This window comes from Rana temporaria, unplaced genomic scaffold (assembly GCF_905171775.1).
Source record: "Rana temporaria unplaced genomic scaffold, aRanTem1.1, whole genome shotgun sequence".
NCBI lineage: Eukaryota > Metazoa > Chordata > Amphibia > Anura > Ranidae > Rana > Rana temporaria.
The window spans coordinates 39,117-53,614 of NW_024404533.1; the positions used below are offsets into that span (position 1 = coordinate 39,117).

Sequence of the window (14,498 nt, forward strand, 5' to 3'; positions counted from 1 at the left end):
GCGTATTTGGGCGTTTTTCTATTTTTTAACATTGGTGACCCTAGACCTGTCCAAAATCGCGGTAAAAAGCGCTGCGACAAATCGTGGTCCGTAGCTCCGTGACCGTGGGACCCGATCGCCGCTGGAGTCCCGCGATCGGTCCCCATGTAAACACAGCTTCCCCGTTCTTCATTGCGTCATCGATCGTGTGTTGCCTTATATAATAGGGGGACACAATCAATGACGTCACACCTACAGCCACACCCCCCTACAGTTAGAAAACACAGATGAGGTCACACTTAACCCCTTCATCGCCCCCTTGTGGTCAACTTCCAAACTGCAATTGTCATTTTCACAATAAACAATGCAATTTAAATGCATTTTTTGCTGTGAAAATGACAATGGTCCCAAAAATGTGTCAAAATTGTCCGAAGTGTCCGTCATAATGTCGCAGTCACGAAAAAAAAAACGCTGATCGCCACCATTAGTAGTACAAAAAAAATAATTAATAAAAATGCAATAAAACTATCCCCTATTTTGTAAATGCTACAAATTTTGTGCAAAACCAACCGATAAACGCTTATTGCGATTTTTTTTTACCAAAAATAGGTAGAAGAATACGTATCGGCCTAAACTGAGGAAAATAATGTTTTATATGTTTTTTGGGGATATTTATTATAGAAAAAAGTAAAAAATATTGAATTTTTTTCAAAATTGCCGCTCTATTTTTGTTTATAGCGCAAAAAATAAAAACCGCAGAGGTGATCAAATACCACCAAACGAAAGCTCTATTTGTGGGGAAAAAAGGACGCCAATTTTGTTTGGGAGCCACGTCACACGACCGCGCCATTGTCAGTTAAAGCCACGTAGTGCCGAATCGCAAAAACTGGCCAGGTCCTTTAGCTGCATTTTGGTCCGGGGATTAAGTGGTTAAGACCCTGATGAAGCGCCTGGAACACTCACGAGGGTGTTATGAAGGTCGCACTGGTAGAGGAGCTTCCAGGTTTATTCTTGGTGATATTTATGACCAGAAATCTTCAAAAATGTTCCCAGGTATTTCTCCTCTATGGTTTCGGGGTTGTGGATGGGGGAGGGGGGGGACACCCCTTCATATCTGATGGACATGCCCCAAGCTTAGACGGTTCTGGGGGCGTGTCCACGCTGATATATTCAGTCGCAATGGTTAATATCGCGAGGGACGCCTCCCACCCATCTCCCAGAAGAACCCCGGGGGGGGGGGGGGGGGAACACTCATTCATCAGTCAGAACATCAGAGGATGAAAAGTAACAATGGTGATTTATTGATACACAAGAAACCGTTACAGACGGACGGCGGCGGGAGAGACGCCCCAAATCCTTCACCTTCCTCTCCTCAGCACCCGTACTTCTCCTTCAACTCCTCCACAAACTTTATGTACTGAGCGCGAGCGTCTTCCTGGCTGATCCCTGCAACAAAATAAATCGCGTCATTCATCGGTCAGAACCCCGGGAAGACGCCTCCCACCCATCTCCAGGGACGACGCCTTCCACTCCCACCCATCTCCGGGAAGGCACCTCCCACCCATCTCCTGCAAGGCGCCTCCCACCCATCTCCCGCAAGGCGCCTCCCACCCATCTCCCGGGAAGACGCCTCCCACCCATCTCCCGGGACGACGCCTCCCACTCCCACCCATCTCCCGGGACGACGCCTCCCACTCCCACCCATCTCCCGGGACGACGCCTCCCACTCACCCACCCATCTCCTCAGTTGAACGCGCCAGTAGACGACATCCAGAGATATACGGAATCCTAATTTCCTTTATATTTTTAGCGGCCAAGTCAACCATCGCCGCGGCTTGGAGGAGTCTTGTGGTGGATTTGGCCCCCCGCAGAAGAGCAAGTCGATTTGGATTACGCTTATTAGAAAAATTGTGAGCGTCCGACGGGATATAAACACTTTCTGATAAGTGAGCCGGGCTTCCATATCTTATTTACCAATAGAGTGGAACCTCGGATTGCGAGGATAATCCGTTCCAGGAGAACGCTCGCAATCCAAAGCACTCGCATATCAAAGCGAGTTTGCCCATAGAAGTCAATGGAAACGAAAATAATTCATTCTGCGTTCACTTCAATGGCATGCAATACCGCATGTGGCCAGAGGCGGCGGAGAGCCTCGGAAACGCCTGAGGACAGTTCGACTGACCTCGGCCAAACTCCATTCACAAGCCTTTCCGAGGTTTGCTGAGGCCAGCCGAACTGTCCTCAGGCCTTTCCGAACGTCGCCGTTCGGCTCCAGCATCCCCCCTCCCCCAAGTCAGGCCGAACATTGTACTGCACACCGATTTGGCCTGAATCCTTCTCGTATTCTGAGACACTCGCAAAGTTAGGATTTCAGGAAATGCACAGCGCTCGTTACCCCGCAATCCGAGGTTCCACTCTACAGGATGTCCAATGGACATGCGATGTGCGATCGGCGGGGGAAACTTTGATGGACAACATTTTCGCTTTCACCCCCCCCTTAGGGTCACACCCTTGTTGATGGATAAAAATGTGATGATGGTTTTCTATTTTGTAATTCTCTAGAAATTTCCTTTTTTGTTGAAAAACCAATGAAGACGATTGAAACAGAAACTCTTCGCAGTCCTCAAATTTCCTCATCAGACGTCTCCAATGATGCGCCACCCGATGGCCGCTCGGTGTGCCGATCCTGCAGACTTCTGGGAGACGCGACACAAGCATCTCAGGAGGCTGCAGGACCCGACGCTCATTCTGGCCCAAGCTCCAAAGATATAATAAAATGTTACCCCCCCGAGCAATTCTGATTGGGGAGGGAGGAGCTCCACTTTTTACCCGGGTGTCAGGAGGCCACATTCGGTGTTCAGATCCGAGAGAGGCCCCCGAAAAAACAGTTCCAGGGAAAAGAGACCAACATTGGAATCCAGACTTCTTCAGAGGTCCGTCTGCTCACATGCCCCATGTGGGTGGTGAAGAATCAGTTCCACCATTCTACGCAATGCGTGACCTCTGGCTCCTCCCTGGTGGTGGATGGAAGCCTCTGTCCTGGGGCATGGTCCGAATTCTGGTCAGATGACCTCACAGAAAAAGAAAAGCTCCACCAATGAAGGGGCAGAGGAGTTCCAGTATTTATCAGCGAATTAGATCCCTCCAATAACTCCACTTTACCTGAGAGAGGCCCTAGGACCCCCTCCCCCAGCCTGATAGGCCGCTGCCACCCACCATGACTACCTACCCACCATGACTACCTACCCACCATGACTACCTACCCACCATGACTACCTACCCACCATGACTACCTACCCACCATGACTACCTACCCACCATGACTACCTACCCATCATGACTACCTACCCACCATGACTACCTACCCACCCAACAAGCCTGGTCCTGCTGATCCGGAGTACGAGACGATCCACACACTGAGAGACCCAACACTGCGGTATATGTCAGCGCTATATAATAATAAAAAGACTGTGGGGGAGGGGACATTAGAGTGTAAGCTCCTCTGTACAGAGACTGATGTGATGTGTGGGGGGAGGGGACATTAGAGTGTAAGTTCCTCTGTACAGAGACTGATGTGATGTGGGGGGAGGGGACATTAGAGTGTAAGCTCCTCTGTACAGAGACTGATGTGATGTGGGGGGAGGGGACATTAGAGTGTAAGCTCCTCTGTACAGAGACTGATGTGATGTGGGGGGGAGGGGACATTAGAGTGTAAGCTCCTCTGTACAGAGACTGATGTGATGTGGGGGGAGGGGACATTAGAGTGTAAGCTCCTCTGTACAGAGACTGATGTGATGTGGGGGGAGGGGACATTAGAGTGTAAGCTCCTCTGTACAGAGACTGATGTGATGTGGGGGGAGGGGACATTAGAGTGTAAGCTCCTCTGTACAGAGACTGATGTGACTGTGGGGGGGGAGGGGACATTAGAGTGTAAGCTCCTCTGTACAGAGACTGATGTGATGTGGGGGTGAGGGGACATTAGAGTGTAAGCTCCTCTGTACAGAGACTGATGTGATGTGGGGGGAGGGGACATTAGAGTGTAAGCTCCTCTGTACAGAGACTGATGTGATGGGTGGGGGAGGGGACATTAGAGTGTAAGCTCCTCTGTACAGAGACTGATGTGATGTGGGGGGAGGGGATATTAGAGTGTAAGCTCCTCTGTACAGAGACTGATGTGATGTGGGGGGAGGGGACATTAGAGTGTAAGCTCCTCTGTACAGAGACTGGTGTGATGTGGGGGAGGGGACATTAGAGTGTAAGCTCCTCTGTACAGAGACTGATGTGATGTGGGGGGGAGGGGACATTAGAGTGTAAGCTCCTCTGTACAGAGACTGATGTGATGTGGGGGGGAGGGGACATTGGAGTGTAAGCTCCTCTGTACAGAGACTGATGTGACTGTGGGGGGGAGGGGACATTAGAGTGTAAGCTCCTCTGTACAGAGACTGGTGTGATGTGGGGGAGGGGACATTAGAGTGTAAGCTCCTCTGTACAGAGACTGATGTGACTGTGTGGGGGGGGAGGGGACATTAGAGTGTAAGCTCCTCTGTACAGAGACTGATGTGATGTTGGGGGAGGGGACATTAGAGTGTAAGCTCCTCTGTACAGAGACTGATGTGATGTGGGGGGGAGGGGACATTAGAGTGTAAGCTCCTCTGTACAGAGACTGATGTGATGTGGGGGGGAGGGGACATTAGAGTGTAAGCTCCTCTGTACAGAGACTGATGTGACTGTGTGGGGGGGAGGGGACATTAGAGTGTAAGCTCCTCTGTACAGAGACTGATGTGATGTGGGGGGGAGGGGACATTAGAGTGTAAGCTCCTCTGTACAGAGACTGATGTGATGTGGGGGGGGAGGGGACATTAGAGTGTAAGCTCCTCTGTACAGAGACTGATGTGATGTGGGGGGAGGGGATATTAGAGTGTAAGCTCCTCTGTACAGAGACTGATGTGATGTGGGGGGTGAGGGGACATTAGAGTGTAAGCTCCTCTGTACAGAGACTGATGTGACTGTGGGGGGGGCGGGGACATTAGAGTGTAAGCTCCTCTGTACAGAGACTGATGTGATGTGGGGGGAGGGGATATTAGAGTGTAAGCTCCTCTGTACAGAGACTGATGTGACTGTGGGGGAGGGGACATTAGAGTGTAAGCTCCTCTGTACAGAGACTGATGTGATGTGGGGGGGAGGGGACATTAGAGTGTAAGCTCCTCTGTACAGAGACTGATGTGATGTGGGGGGAGGGGACATTAGAGTGTAAGCTCCTCTGTACAGAGACTGATGTGATGTGTGGGGGAGGGGACATTAGAGTGTAAGCTCCTCTGTACAGAGACTGATGTGATGTGGGGGAGGGGACATTAGAGTGTAAGCTCCTCTGTACAGAGACTGATGTGATGTGGGGGGGAGGGGACATTAGAGTGTAAGCTCCTCTGTACAGAGACTGATGTGATGTGGGGGGGAGGGGACATTAGAGTGTAAGCTCCTCTGTACAGAGACTGATGTGATGTGGGGGGAGGGGACATTAGAGTGTAAGCTCCTCTGTACAGAGACTGATGTGATGTGGGGGGGAGGGGACATTAGAGTGTAAGCTCCTCTGTACAGAGACTGATGTGATGTGGGGGGAGGGGACATTAGAGTGTAAGCTCCTCTGTACAGAGACTGATGTGATGTGGGGGGAGGGGACATTAGAGTGTAAGCTCCTCTGTACAGAGACTGATGTGATTGGCTCAGTGATCTCTGTACAGCGCTGCGGTATATGTCAGAGCTATATATATATATATATAAATAAAAAAATAAATAAAAACTGTTGGGAGACATCACATTCACAACAAGAACTCCCCTCCCCCCGTCACATGATTGGAGGAATAAGAAACAAAACTGGAGTCAGAGGATGAAAAGTAACAATGGCGATTTATTGATACATAAGAAACCGTTACAGACGCGGACGGACGGCGGCGGGAGAGACGCCCCAAATCCTTCACCTTCCTCTCCTCAGCACCCGTACTTCGCCTTCAACTCCTCCACAAACTTTATGTACTGAGCGCGAGCGTCTTCCTGGCTGATCCCTGCAACAAAAATAAATTGCGTCATTCATCGGTCAGAACCCCCGCAAGACGCCTCCCACTCCCACCCATCTCCCGGGAAGACGCCTCCCACCCATCTCCTGGAAGACGCCTCCCACCCATCTCCTGGAAGACGCCTCCCACAAGACGCCTCCCACCCATCTCCGGGAAGACGCCTCCCACCCATCTCCCGAAAAGACGCCTCCCACCCATCTCCTGGAAGACGCCTCCCACAAGACGCCTCCCACCCATCTCCGGGAAGACGCCTCCCACCCATCTCCGGGAAGACGCCTCCCACCCATCTCCGGGAAGACGCCTCCCACCCATCTCCCGGAAGACGCCTCCCACCCATCTCCGGGAAGACGCCTCCCACCCATCTCCGGGAAGACGCCTCCCACCCATCTCCTGGAAGACGCCTCCCACCCATCTCCTGGAAGACGCCTCCCACCCATCTCCTGGAAGACGCCTCCCACCCATCTCCTGGAAGACGCCTCCCACCCATCTCCTGGAAGACGCCTCCCACAAGACGCCTCCCACCCATCTCCCGAAAAGACGCCTCCCACCCATCTCCCGAAAAGACGCCTCCCACCCATCTCCTGGAAGACGCCTCCCACAAGACGCCTCCCACCCATCTCCGGGAAGACGCCTCCCACCCATCTCCGGGAAGACGCCTCCCACCCATCTCCGGGAAGACGCCTCCCACCCATCTCCGGGAAGACGCCTCCCACCCATCTCCGGGAAGACGCCTCCCACCCATCTCCGGGAAGACGCCTCCCACCCATCTCCGGGAAGACGCCTCCCACCCATCTCCGGGAAGACGCCTCCCACCCATCTCCGGGAAGACGCCTCCCACCCATCTCCGGGAAGACGCCTCCCACCCATCTCCGGGAAGACGCCTCCCACCCATCTCCGGGAAGACGCCTCCCACCCATCTCCTGGAAGACGCCTCCCACCCATCTCCTGGAAGACGCCTCCCACCCATCTCCTGGAAGACGCCTCCCACCCATCTCCTGGAAGACGCCTCCCACCCATCTCCGGGAAGACGCCTCCCACCCATCTCCTGGAAGAGGCCTCCCACAAGACGCCTCCCACTCCCACCCATCTCCCGCGAAGAACCCCGGGGGGACACTCATTCATCAGTCAGAACACCGATCACCCGTACAGGCGCCACCCCATGCATCACCCAGGCGCCACAGGCTCCACCCCATGGACACGTGTACAGTGATAGGCTCGCTACCTTACCCTGAAGTCTGCATGGAGCATGAATCCATGTTACAGTCATCCCCTTCCATACCGGTTTGCTGTTAGGGGGGGGTGGGGTGGGGATTGGTGCTCTCTGCCCACAGACACTCCCACCACTTCCTCTCTCTCCGCCCAGCCACACCCCCCACCCCTCGTCCCCTCTCCACTCATTGGACAAACAAACAGTCACCACACTCGGCTGAACAGATCGGAGGGTGGGGGAGGGGCAGTTATTATATTTTACACTTCAGTTCCGATTTCTAATCTCCCAACAATCCGGATCCACGTACAATACAGGCCACACCCCCAGCGCTCACCTTTCTTGGTCTCCCAGGCGTCCCACTTGGCTTTTCCTTTGAAGTCCAACATTCCCGGCCGAGCTGCAAGAGGAAGAAGATCATCATCATCACCCGGGGAGAACCAATCACATCGCTGATCACCCGGGGAGAACCAATCACATCGCTGATCACCCGGGGAGAACCAATCACATCGCTGATCACCCAGGGAGAACCAATCACATCGCTGATCACCCGGGGAGAACCAATCACATCGCTGATCATACTACAGCCCGATACCGATCACACCGCCCACATCTCCGCTTTACTTAGAGATTCATCCGATTGGATCTCCCCTCCCCCCCTCATCTGCATGATGGTGAAATTTGTTACACACAATCTATAATCAATACCAATGATGTCATCACCGTGTCTCTACACTTCTCTATGCAATGCAGGCAGATGGCTGCAGCTTCTAATGTACATTGTGAGGAGTTCAGACGTCTCCAAATAAATGTCTGCAGGGAAAGATCGACCAATTCCCGGGACCTGAGGATCGAACACCGACACCCCCCCCGACTGATGAGACCCCCCGACCCATCCATTCCCCAAAGTGTGACCCCCTCACCCCCCGACTGAGACCCCGACCCAGTGTGACGCCCCCTATCCCCCTCCCTTCCCCCAGTGTGACCCCCTCCATCCCCCCAAAGTATGACCCCTCAGCCCCCGACTGAGACCCCCGACCCATCCATTCCCCCACAGTGTGATCCCGCCCATTCCTCTAAAGTGTGACCCCTCAGCCCCCCCTCCCCAAAATGTGACCTCCTCCACCCCCCAAGTGTGACCCCCTATCCCCCCTCCCTCTAAATTGTGGACCCCCCCCTCTCGATTCCCCTAAAGTGTGACCCCTACCCCCCCCCCACACCTCCATTCCCGCAGCGTGTGACCCCTACCCCCCCCCAAAAAAACATAACCTTCCCCCAAAGTGTGACTCCCATCCCCCCTCTCACCTGTGTTCACATCCCCCACAGTGGCCTGCTTGTAGAGGGCGTACGTCTTCAGCATCTCCTCATCACTAGGGGTTTGCTTCAGCTTCTTCACCTCCTCCGCCGCTTTATCAAAATCCGCCTGCAGGGGGAGACAGAGAAGAAATCATCAGATACAGGAGATCCCCCCCCCCCCCACTTCTCCAGCAGAGGGCGCCGTACACACAGGGGGAGGGGCCTCATACAAGGGGGAGGGGACTCACACAGGGGGGAGGGGCCTCACACAGGGGGAGACAGAAGAAATCATCAGATACAGGAGATCCCCCACTTCTCCAGCAGAGGGCGCCGTACACAACATCCAGCATGGGGCGGGGCCTCACACAGGGGGAGGAGCCTCACACAGGGGGAGGAGCCTCACACAGGGGGAGACAGAGAAGAAATCATCAGATACAGGAGATCCCCCACTTCTCCAGCAGAGGGCGCCGTACACAACATCCAGCATGGGGCACCCCTCAGCCTCACACAGGGGGGAGGGGCCTCACACAGGGGGAGGGGCCTCACACAGGGGGAGGGGCCTCACACAGGGGGAGGGGCCACACACAGGGGGAGGGGCCACACACAGGGGGAGACAGAGAAGAAATCATCAGATACAGGAGATCCCCCACTTCTCCAGCAGAGGGCGCCGTACACAACATCCAGCATGGGGCACCCCTCAGCCTCACACAGGGGGGAGGGGCCTCACACAGGGGGGAGGGGCCTCACACAGGGGGGAGGGGCCTCACACAGGGGGAGACAGAGAAGAAATCATCAGATACAGGAGATCCCCCACTTCTCCAGCAGAGGGCGCCGTACACAACATCCAGCATGGGGCACCCCTCAGCCTCACACAGGGGGGGAGGGGTCTCACACAAGGGGGAGGGGACTCACACAAGGGGGAGGGGACTCACACAAGGGGGAGGGGACTCACACAAGGGGGAGGGGACTCACACAAGGGGGAGGAGCCTCACACAGGGGGAGACAGAGAAGAAATAATCAGATACAGGAGATCCCCCACTTCTCCAGCAGAGGGCGCCGTACACAACATCCCGCATGGGGCACGGGGGGCTCTCGCACAGGGGGAGGGGCCTCACACAGGGGGAGGAGCTCTCGCACAGGGGGAGGAGCTTGCAGCCACAGTCAGTGTCTTTCCCTGAGGGAGTGGAAGAATTACCCCCCTTCCTCATATATTCCCTGTTTAGCCCGCAATGACCACAGACCCCCCCCCCCACCACTTATTGTAGGTGGGAATCCCTTCATCTGCATACCAGCCCCTCCCATCTTCAGTGACTCCTCCCATTTATATAGTGCTGTATGAAGCCAATAAGACACAGTGCCAAATCACATAAATACCCCCCCCCCCCCCCCCGTTACCAGACAAGGCCCCCCCCCCCCCTCACTGTCACATGGTTCCCCTCCCAGACCTGGTCCCCCTCACTTCCCCTCCCATTGCCAGACACGCCCCCTCCCCAGACAGTGCCCCCTCCCACTGCAAGAGAGGCCCCCCCCTCAATAGGCAAGAAACGGCCCCCCCATTAGCAGACACGACCTTTCTGTTCTGGCTATTCCCCCCCCCCCCCCCATATAAAGAATAAGACTGGAGGAACTCCGCCCCGTACCATTCAATGTCACAATCCCTCCATTGTTCTCCCTCATTCACCCCCCCGAACTCATTCTTCACCCCCCCTCCTGAACTCATTCACCCCCCCCCCCCCCATCTATCAGGGAGATTTTCCCCTCGGACACACAATGCAGCATCCAGGACTGAAGAACACAAAGTGCCCCCCCCCTCCCTCCTGGGTTCTGTGGGATGTAAATGAGGTTTTGTTTTCTGGTGAAGTTGCTCTCCATGTTTGGGGGGGTGCCCTGCATACAGGGTTCAACCATCTTCCACAATTGCTTTCCTCTACAACCCCCCCCCCCCTCCACGTCTTACATCACAACACCCAGTCGGCTTTATTACCTCCCCACACACTGCAGGTGGCGCCACCTCTCACATTGGGGGGGGGGGGACAGAAGCTGGACTCCTGTGATAGAGGAGAGCGGAGTGCCTGAGCCAGAGGTGGTGGAACCGAGAGCCACCAAATTCCCCCTGAAAATATGCTGGGTGTGTGTGTGTGTATGTATATATATATATATTGCTGTGTAGGAGTGTCTGTAATAATAATACCCGGGCACAGGGGGTGGAGTCTGGAGACAATACACAGAGCTCCGCCCCTCTATATACACAGAACAATGACATCACATCCCCTGTATACAGAGAATAGAGAGGAGGTGCTGGTTATGGACGGGGAGCTATATACAGGACATGGTGCGGATTCTGGGGGGCAGAGTATATAGAATAGTATACAGAGTACCTGTGACATGAATATATATATATATATATACACACACACACACTGATGAAGAGGGTGCAGGAGTATATAGATGTATATATGGAGTACATGTGTCATGCCGCCTCTCAGTATATATATTATATATGGTGAGGAGGGTGGAGTATATACCGGGTACCTGTGTCATGTCGCCTCTCGGTGTAATCATTATATATATATATATATTTTGTGAGGAGGGTGGAGGAGTATATAATATATATGGTGAGGAGTATATAGATGTATATACCGGGTACCTGTGTCACATCGCCTCTCTCGGTGTATAATATATATAGTGAGGAGGGTGGAGGAGTATATAGATGTATATATGGAGTACCTGAGTCATATCGCCTCTCTTGATATGTATGTATGTATGTATGTATGTATGTATGTATGTATGTATGTATGTATGTATATGTGTATATATATATATATTGATGGTGGAGGAGTATATAGTATATACCGGGTACCTGTGTCATGTCTCCTCTCTCGGTGTGTATAATATATATATAGTGAGGAGGAGTATATAGATGTATATATGGAGTACCTGTGTCATGTCACCTCTCTCGGTGTATATAATATATAGTGTGAGGAGGGTGGAGGAGTATATAGTATATACCTGTGTCATGTCGCCTCTCTCAGTGTGTGTATAGTGATAATGGAGGAGTATATAGATGTATATACAGGATAGGTACCTGTGTCATGTCACCTCTCTCGGTGTGTATATAATATATATGGTGAGGAGTATATAGTATATACCTGTGTCATGTCGCCTCTCTCGGTGTATATAATATATATATAGTGAGGAGGAGTATATAGTATATATACCGGGTACCTGTGTCATGTCGCCTCTCTCGGTATATATAATGTGAGGAGGGTGGAGGAGTATATAGATGTATATACAGGATAGGTACCTGTGTCATGTCGTCTCTCTCGGTGATTCTCTCGCTCTGCGCACATGGAGTTCCGCACCTTCCACTCCTCTGTGTCCTCTACTCCTCCCCGCCCCCTCATCTCATCTCTCCTCACCCAATCAGCGGCAGGCCGCCCGAAGCACGTGACTGAGCGGCCATCTTGTGTGTGGCAGAGAGGACAGTGCGTGCCGCAGGGATCTCCTTCCCCCCCCGGGAATTGTCACACCACACGTCAGTTCCTCCCCCCCTAGGAGACCTCTGTCACCATGGAGACTGATAATAATGGTTTCTCTATGGGGGGAGGTCTCATGGTTGCTGTCACTACAATCACACAAGATTTCTACATCTGTCCATCAATGTAATTCTAGGTGGCGACCCTGACTGTACTCCCTGACACCCTCCTAAACTCTGTGTGCTTCCTACACCCCTCCCCCGCTTCCCTACCACCCCCTGCAACATGAGACTGTGAGGCTGCGTACACACCATCGGTCCAAACCGTCCGTGTGTACGCCTCATCGGTCCAAACCGTCCGTGTGTACGCCCCATCGGTCCAAACCGTCCGTGTGTACGCCTCATCGGTCCAAACCGTCCGTGTGTACGCCTCATCGGTCCAAACCGTCCGTGTGTACGCCTCATCGGTCCAAACCGTCCGTGTGTGCGCCTCATCGGTCCAAACCGTCCGTGTGTGCGCCCCATCGGTCCAAACCGTCCGTGTGTACACGCCATCGGTCCAAACCGTCCGTGTGTGCGCCCCATCGGTCCAAACCGTCCGTGTGTACGCCCCATCGGTCCAAACCGTCCGTGTGTGTGCCCCATCGGTCCAAACCGTCCGTGTGTACACGCTAGAGTTGCCACCTCATCCCTTTAAAAAGGAACACATCTGAATTACACAGATTCTGAGGCTAATTTAATGCAGATGAGGCACCAAGTGAGTTTAATTACCACCTTAATCAGCCACAGAACCCGTGTAATTCAGATGTGTTCCTTTTTAAAGGGATGAGGTGGCAACCCTAGTACACGCCATCGGTCCAAACCGTCCGTGTGTACGCCCCATCGGTCCAAACCGTCCGCGTGTACACGCCATCGGTCCAAACCGTCCGTGTGTACGCCCCATCGGTCCAAATCGTCCGTGTGTACGCCCCATCGGTCCAAACCGTCCGTGTGTACACGCCATCGGTCCAAACCGTCCGTGTGTACGCCCCATCGGTCCAAACCGTCCGTGTGTACACGCCATCGGTCCAAACCGATGAAAACGGACCGAAGTTCAGTTTCATCGGTCCAAACCGTCCGTGTGTACGCCCCATCGGTCCAAATCGTCCGTGTGTACGCCCCATCGGTCCAAACCGTCCGTGTGTACACGCCATCGGTCCAAACCGTCCGTGTGTACGCCCCATCGGTCCAAACCGTCCGTGTGTACACGCCATCGGTCCAAACCGATGAAAACGGACCGAAGTTCAGTTTCATCGGTCCAAACCGTCCGTGTGTACGCCCCATCGGTCCAAACCGTCCGTGTGTACGCCCCATCGGTCCAAACCGTCCGTGTGTACACGCCATCGGTCCAAACCGTCCGTGTGTACGCCCCATCGGTCCAAACCGTCCGTGTGTACACGCCATCGGTCCAAACCGTCCGTGTGTACGCCCCATCGGTCCAAACCGTCCGTGTGTACACGCCATCGGTCCAAACCGATGAAAACGGACCGAAGTTCAGTTTCATCGGTCCAAACCGTCCGTGTGTACGCCCCATCGGTCCAAACCGTCCGTGTGTACGCCCCATCGGTCCAAACCGTCCGTGTGTACACGCCATCGGTCCAAACCGTCCGTGTGTACGCCCCATCGGTCCAAACCGTCCGTGTGTACACGCCATCGGTCCAAACCGATGAAAACGGACCGAAGTTCAGTTTCATCGGTCCAAACCGTCCGTGTGTACGCCCCATCGGTCCAAACCGTCCGTGTGTACGCCCCATCGGTCTTTTAAAATTATAGAACTTGCTTTAAAATCGAACCGATGGACCACTGACCGATCGATCCAAACCGATGGTTAGTACACAAAAGCATCGGTTCAAAACCCGCGCATGCTCAGAATCTAGTCGACGCATGCTTGGAAGCATTGAACGTTGCTTTTTTCAGCACGTTGTTGTGTTTTACGTCACACGATCGGATTTTGGAACGATGGTGCGTACGCACATCAGACCGTCAGTCTGCTTCAGCGAAGAACCATTCTCATCGGATGGACTGATCGTGTGTACGCCGCCTCAGAGGTGTGTGAGGGAAACACACTGACTGGCTGGAACACATCACTTGTATGGACCCCATCACAGCCAATCACCTTTCAGCTGTTAGTCTGACTGTACAGGGGCGATGATGAGAGGAGGCCTCTGATTGGCTGCAATTCCACTCACAATTCTCAACACCTCTGTCTAGGGTCATTGTCCTGCTGGAAGCTGAACCCTCCCCTCCCCCCCACACTTTTCACAGATTTAGGCTGCATTCACACCTAGGCGTATATACGCCTGAAGCGCGATGCCGCAGCCGCCCCTAATACGCTGGAGGGGTGATTTTACATGGTCGGCTATGGAGATGGTTCATATCTCCACTCCAAACGCCGAGACGCCAGAAGCTCGAAAGAAGTCCCGGACCCTTT

The 14,498-nt window shown here is 53.7% G+C and overlaps 1 protein-coding gene across 8 annotated transcripts; it reads right to left on the reverse strand.

The window, feature by feature from the left end:
* Positions 1-1,257: 1,257 nt before the first annotated feature.
* Positions 1,258-11,967, reverse strand: DBI (diazepam binding inhibitor, acyl-CoA binding protein). 8 transcript variants are annotated; one of them, XM_040334619.1, is made up of 5 exons: positions 11,883-11,905; positions 11,414-11,438; positions 8,563-8,680; positions 7,595-7,657; positions 5,865-6,038 (listed from the first exon to the last, which is right to left on the reverse strand). In XM_040334619.1, exons 2-5 carry the CDS (start codon positions 11,420-11,422, stop codon positions 5,965-5,967), a joined length of 264 nt encoding a protein of 87 aa, XP_040190553.1. In that variant the 5' UTR covers positions 11,423-11,438; positions 11,883-11,905; the 3' UTR covers positions 5,865-5,964. The 8 variants fall into 8 exon arrangements, with proteins under 8 accessions (XP_040190556.1, XP_040190550.1, XP_040190553.1 ...); XM_040334622.1 differs by lacking the exons at positions 5,865-6,038; positions 11,414-11,438 and adding an exon at positions 1,258-1,425 and having other exon boundaries at positions 11,858-11,967; XM_040334616.1 differs by lacking the exons at positions 5,865-6,038; positions 11,414-11,438; positions 11,883-11,905 and adding exons at positions 1,258-1,425; positions 11,086-11,109.
* Positions 11,968-14,498: the final 2,531 nt, after the last annotated feature.

Excerpts from the sequence above, each read along its gene's own strand:
- DBI (XM_040334622.1), bottom strand. Across the intron at positions 7,658-8,562 it reads TGTGGGGGATGTGAACACAG|CTCGGCCGGGAATGTTGGAC; the intron begins GTGAGAGGGGGG and ends TTCCTCTTGCAG. Across the intron at positions 1,426-7,594 it reads CGCCTGGGAGACCAAGAAAG|GGATCAGCCAGGAAGACGCT; the intron begins GTGAGCGCTGGG and ends ATTTTGTTGCAG.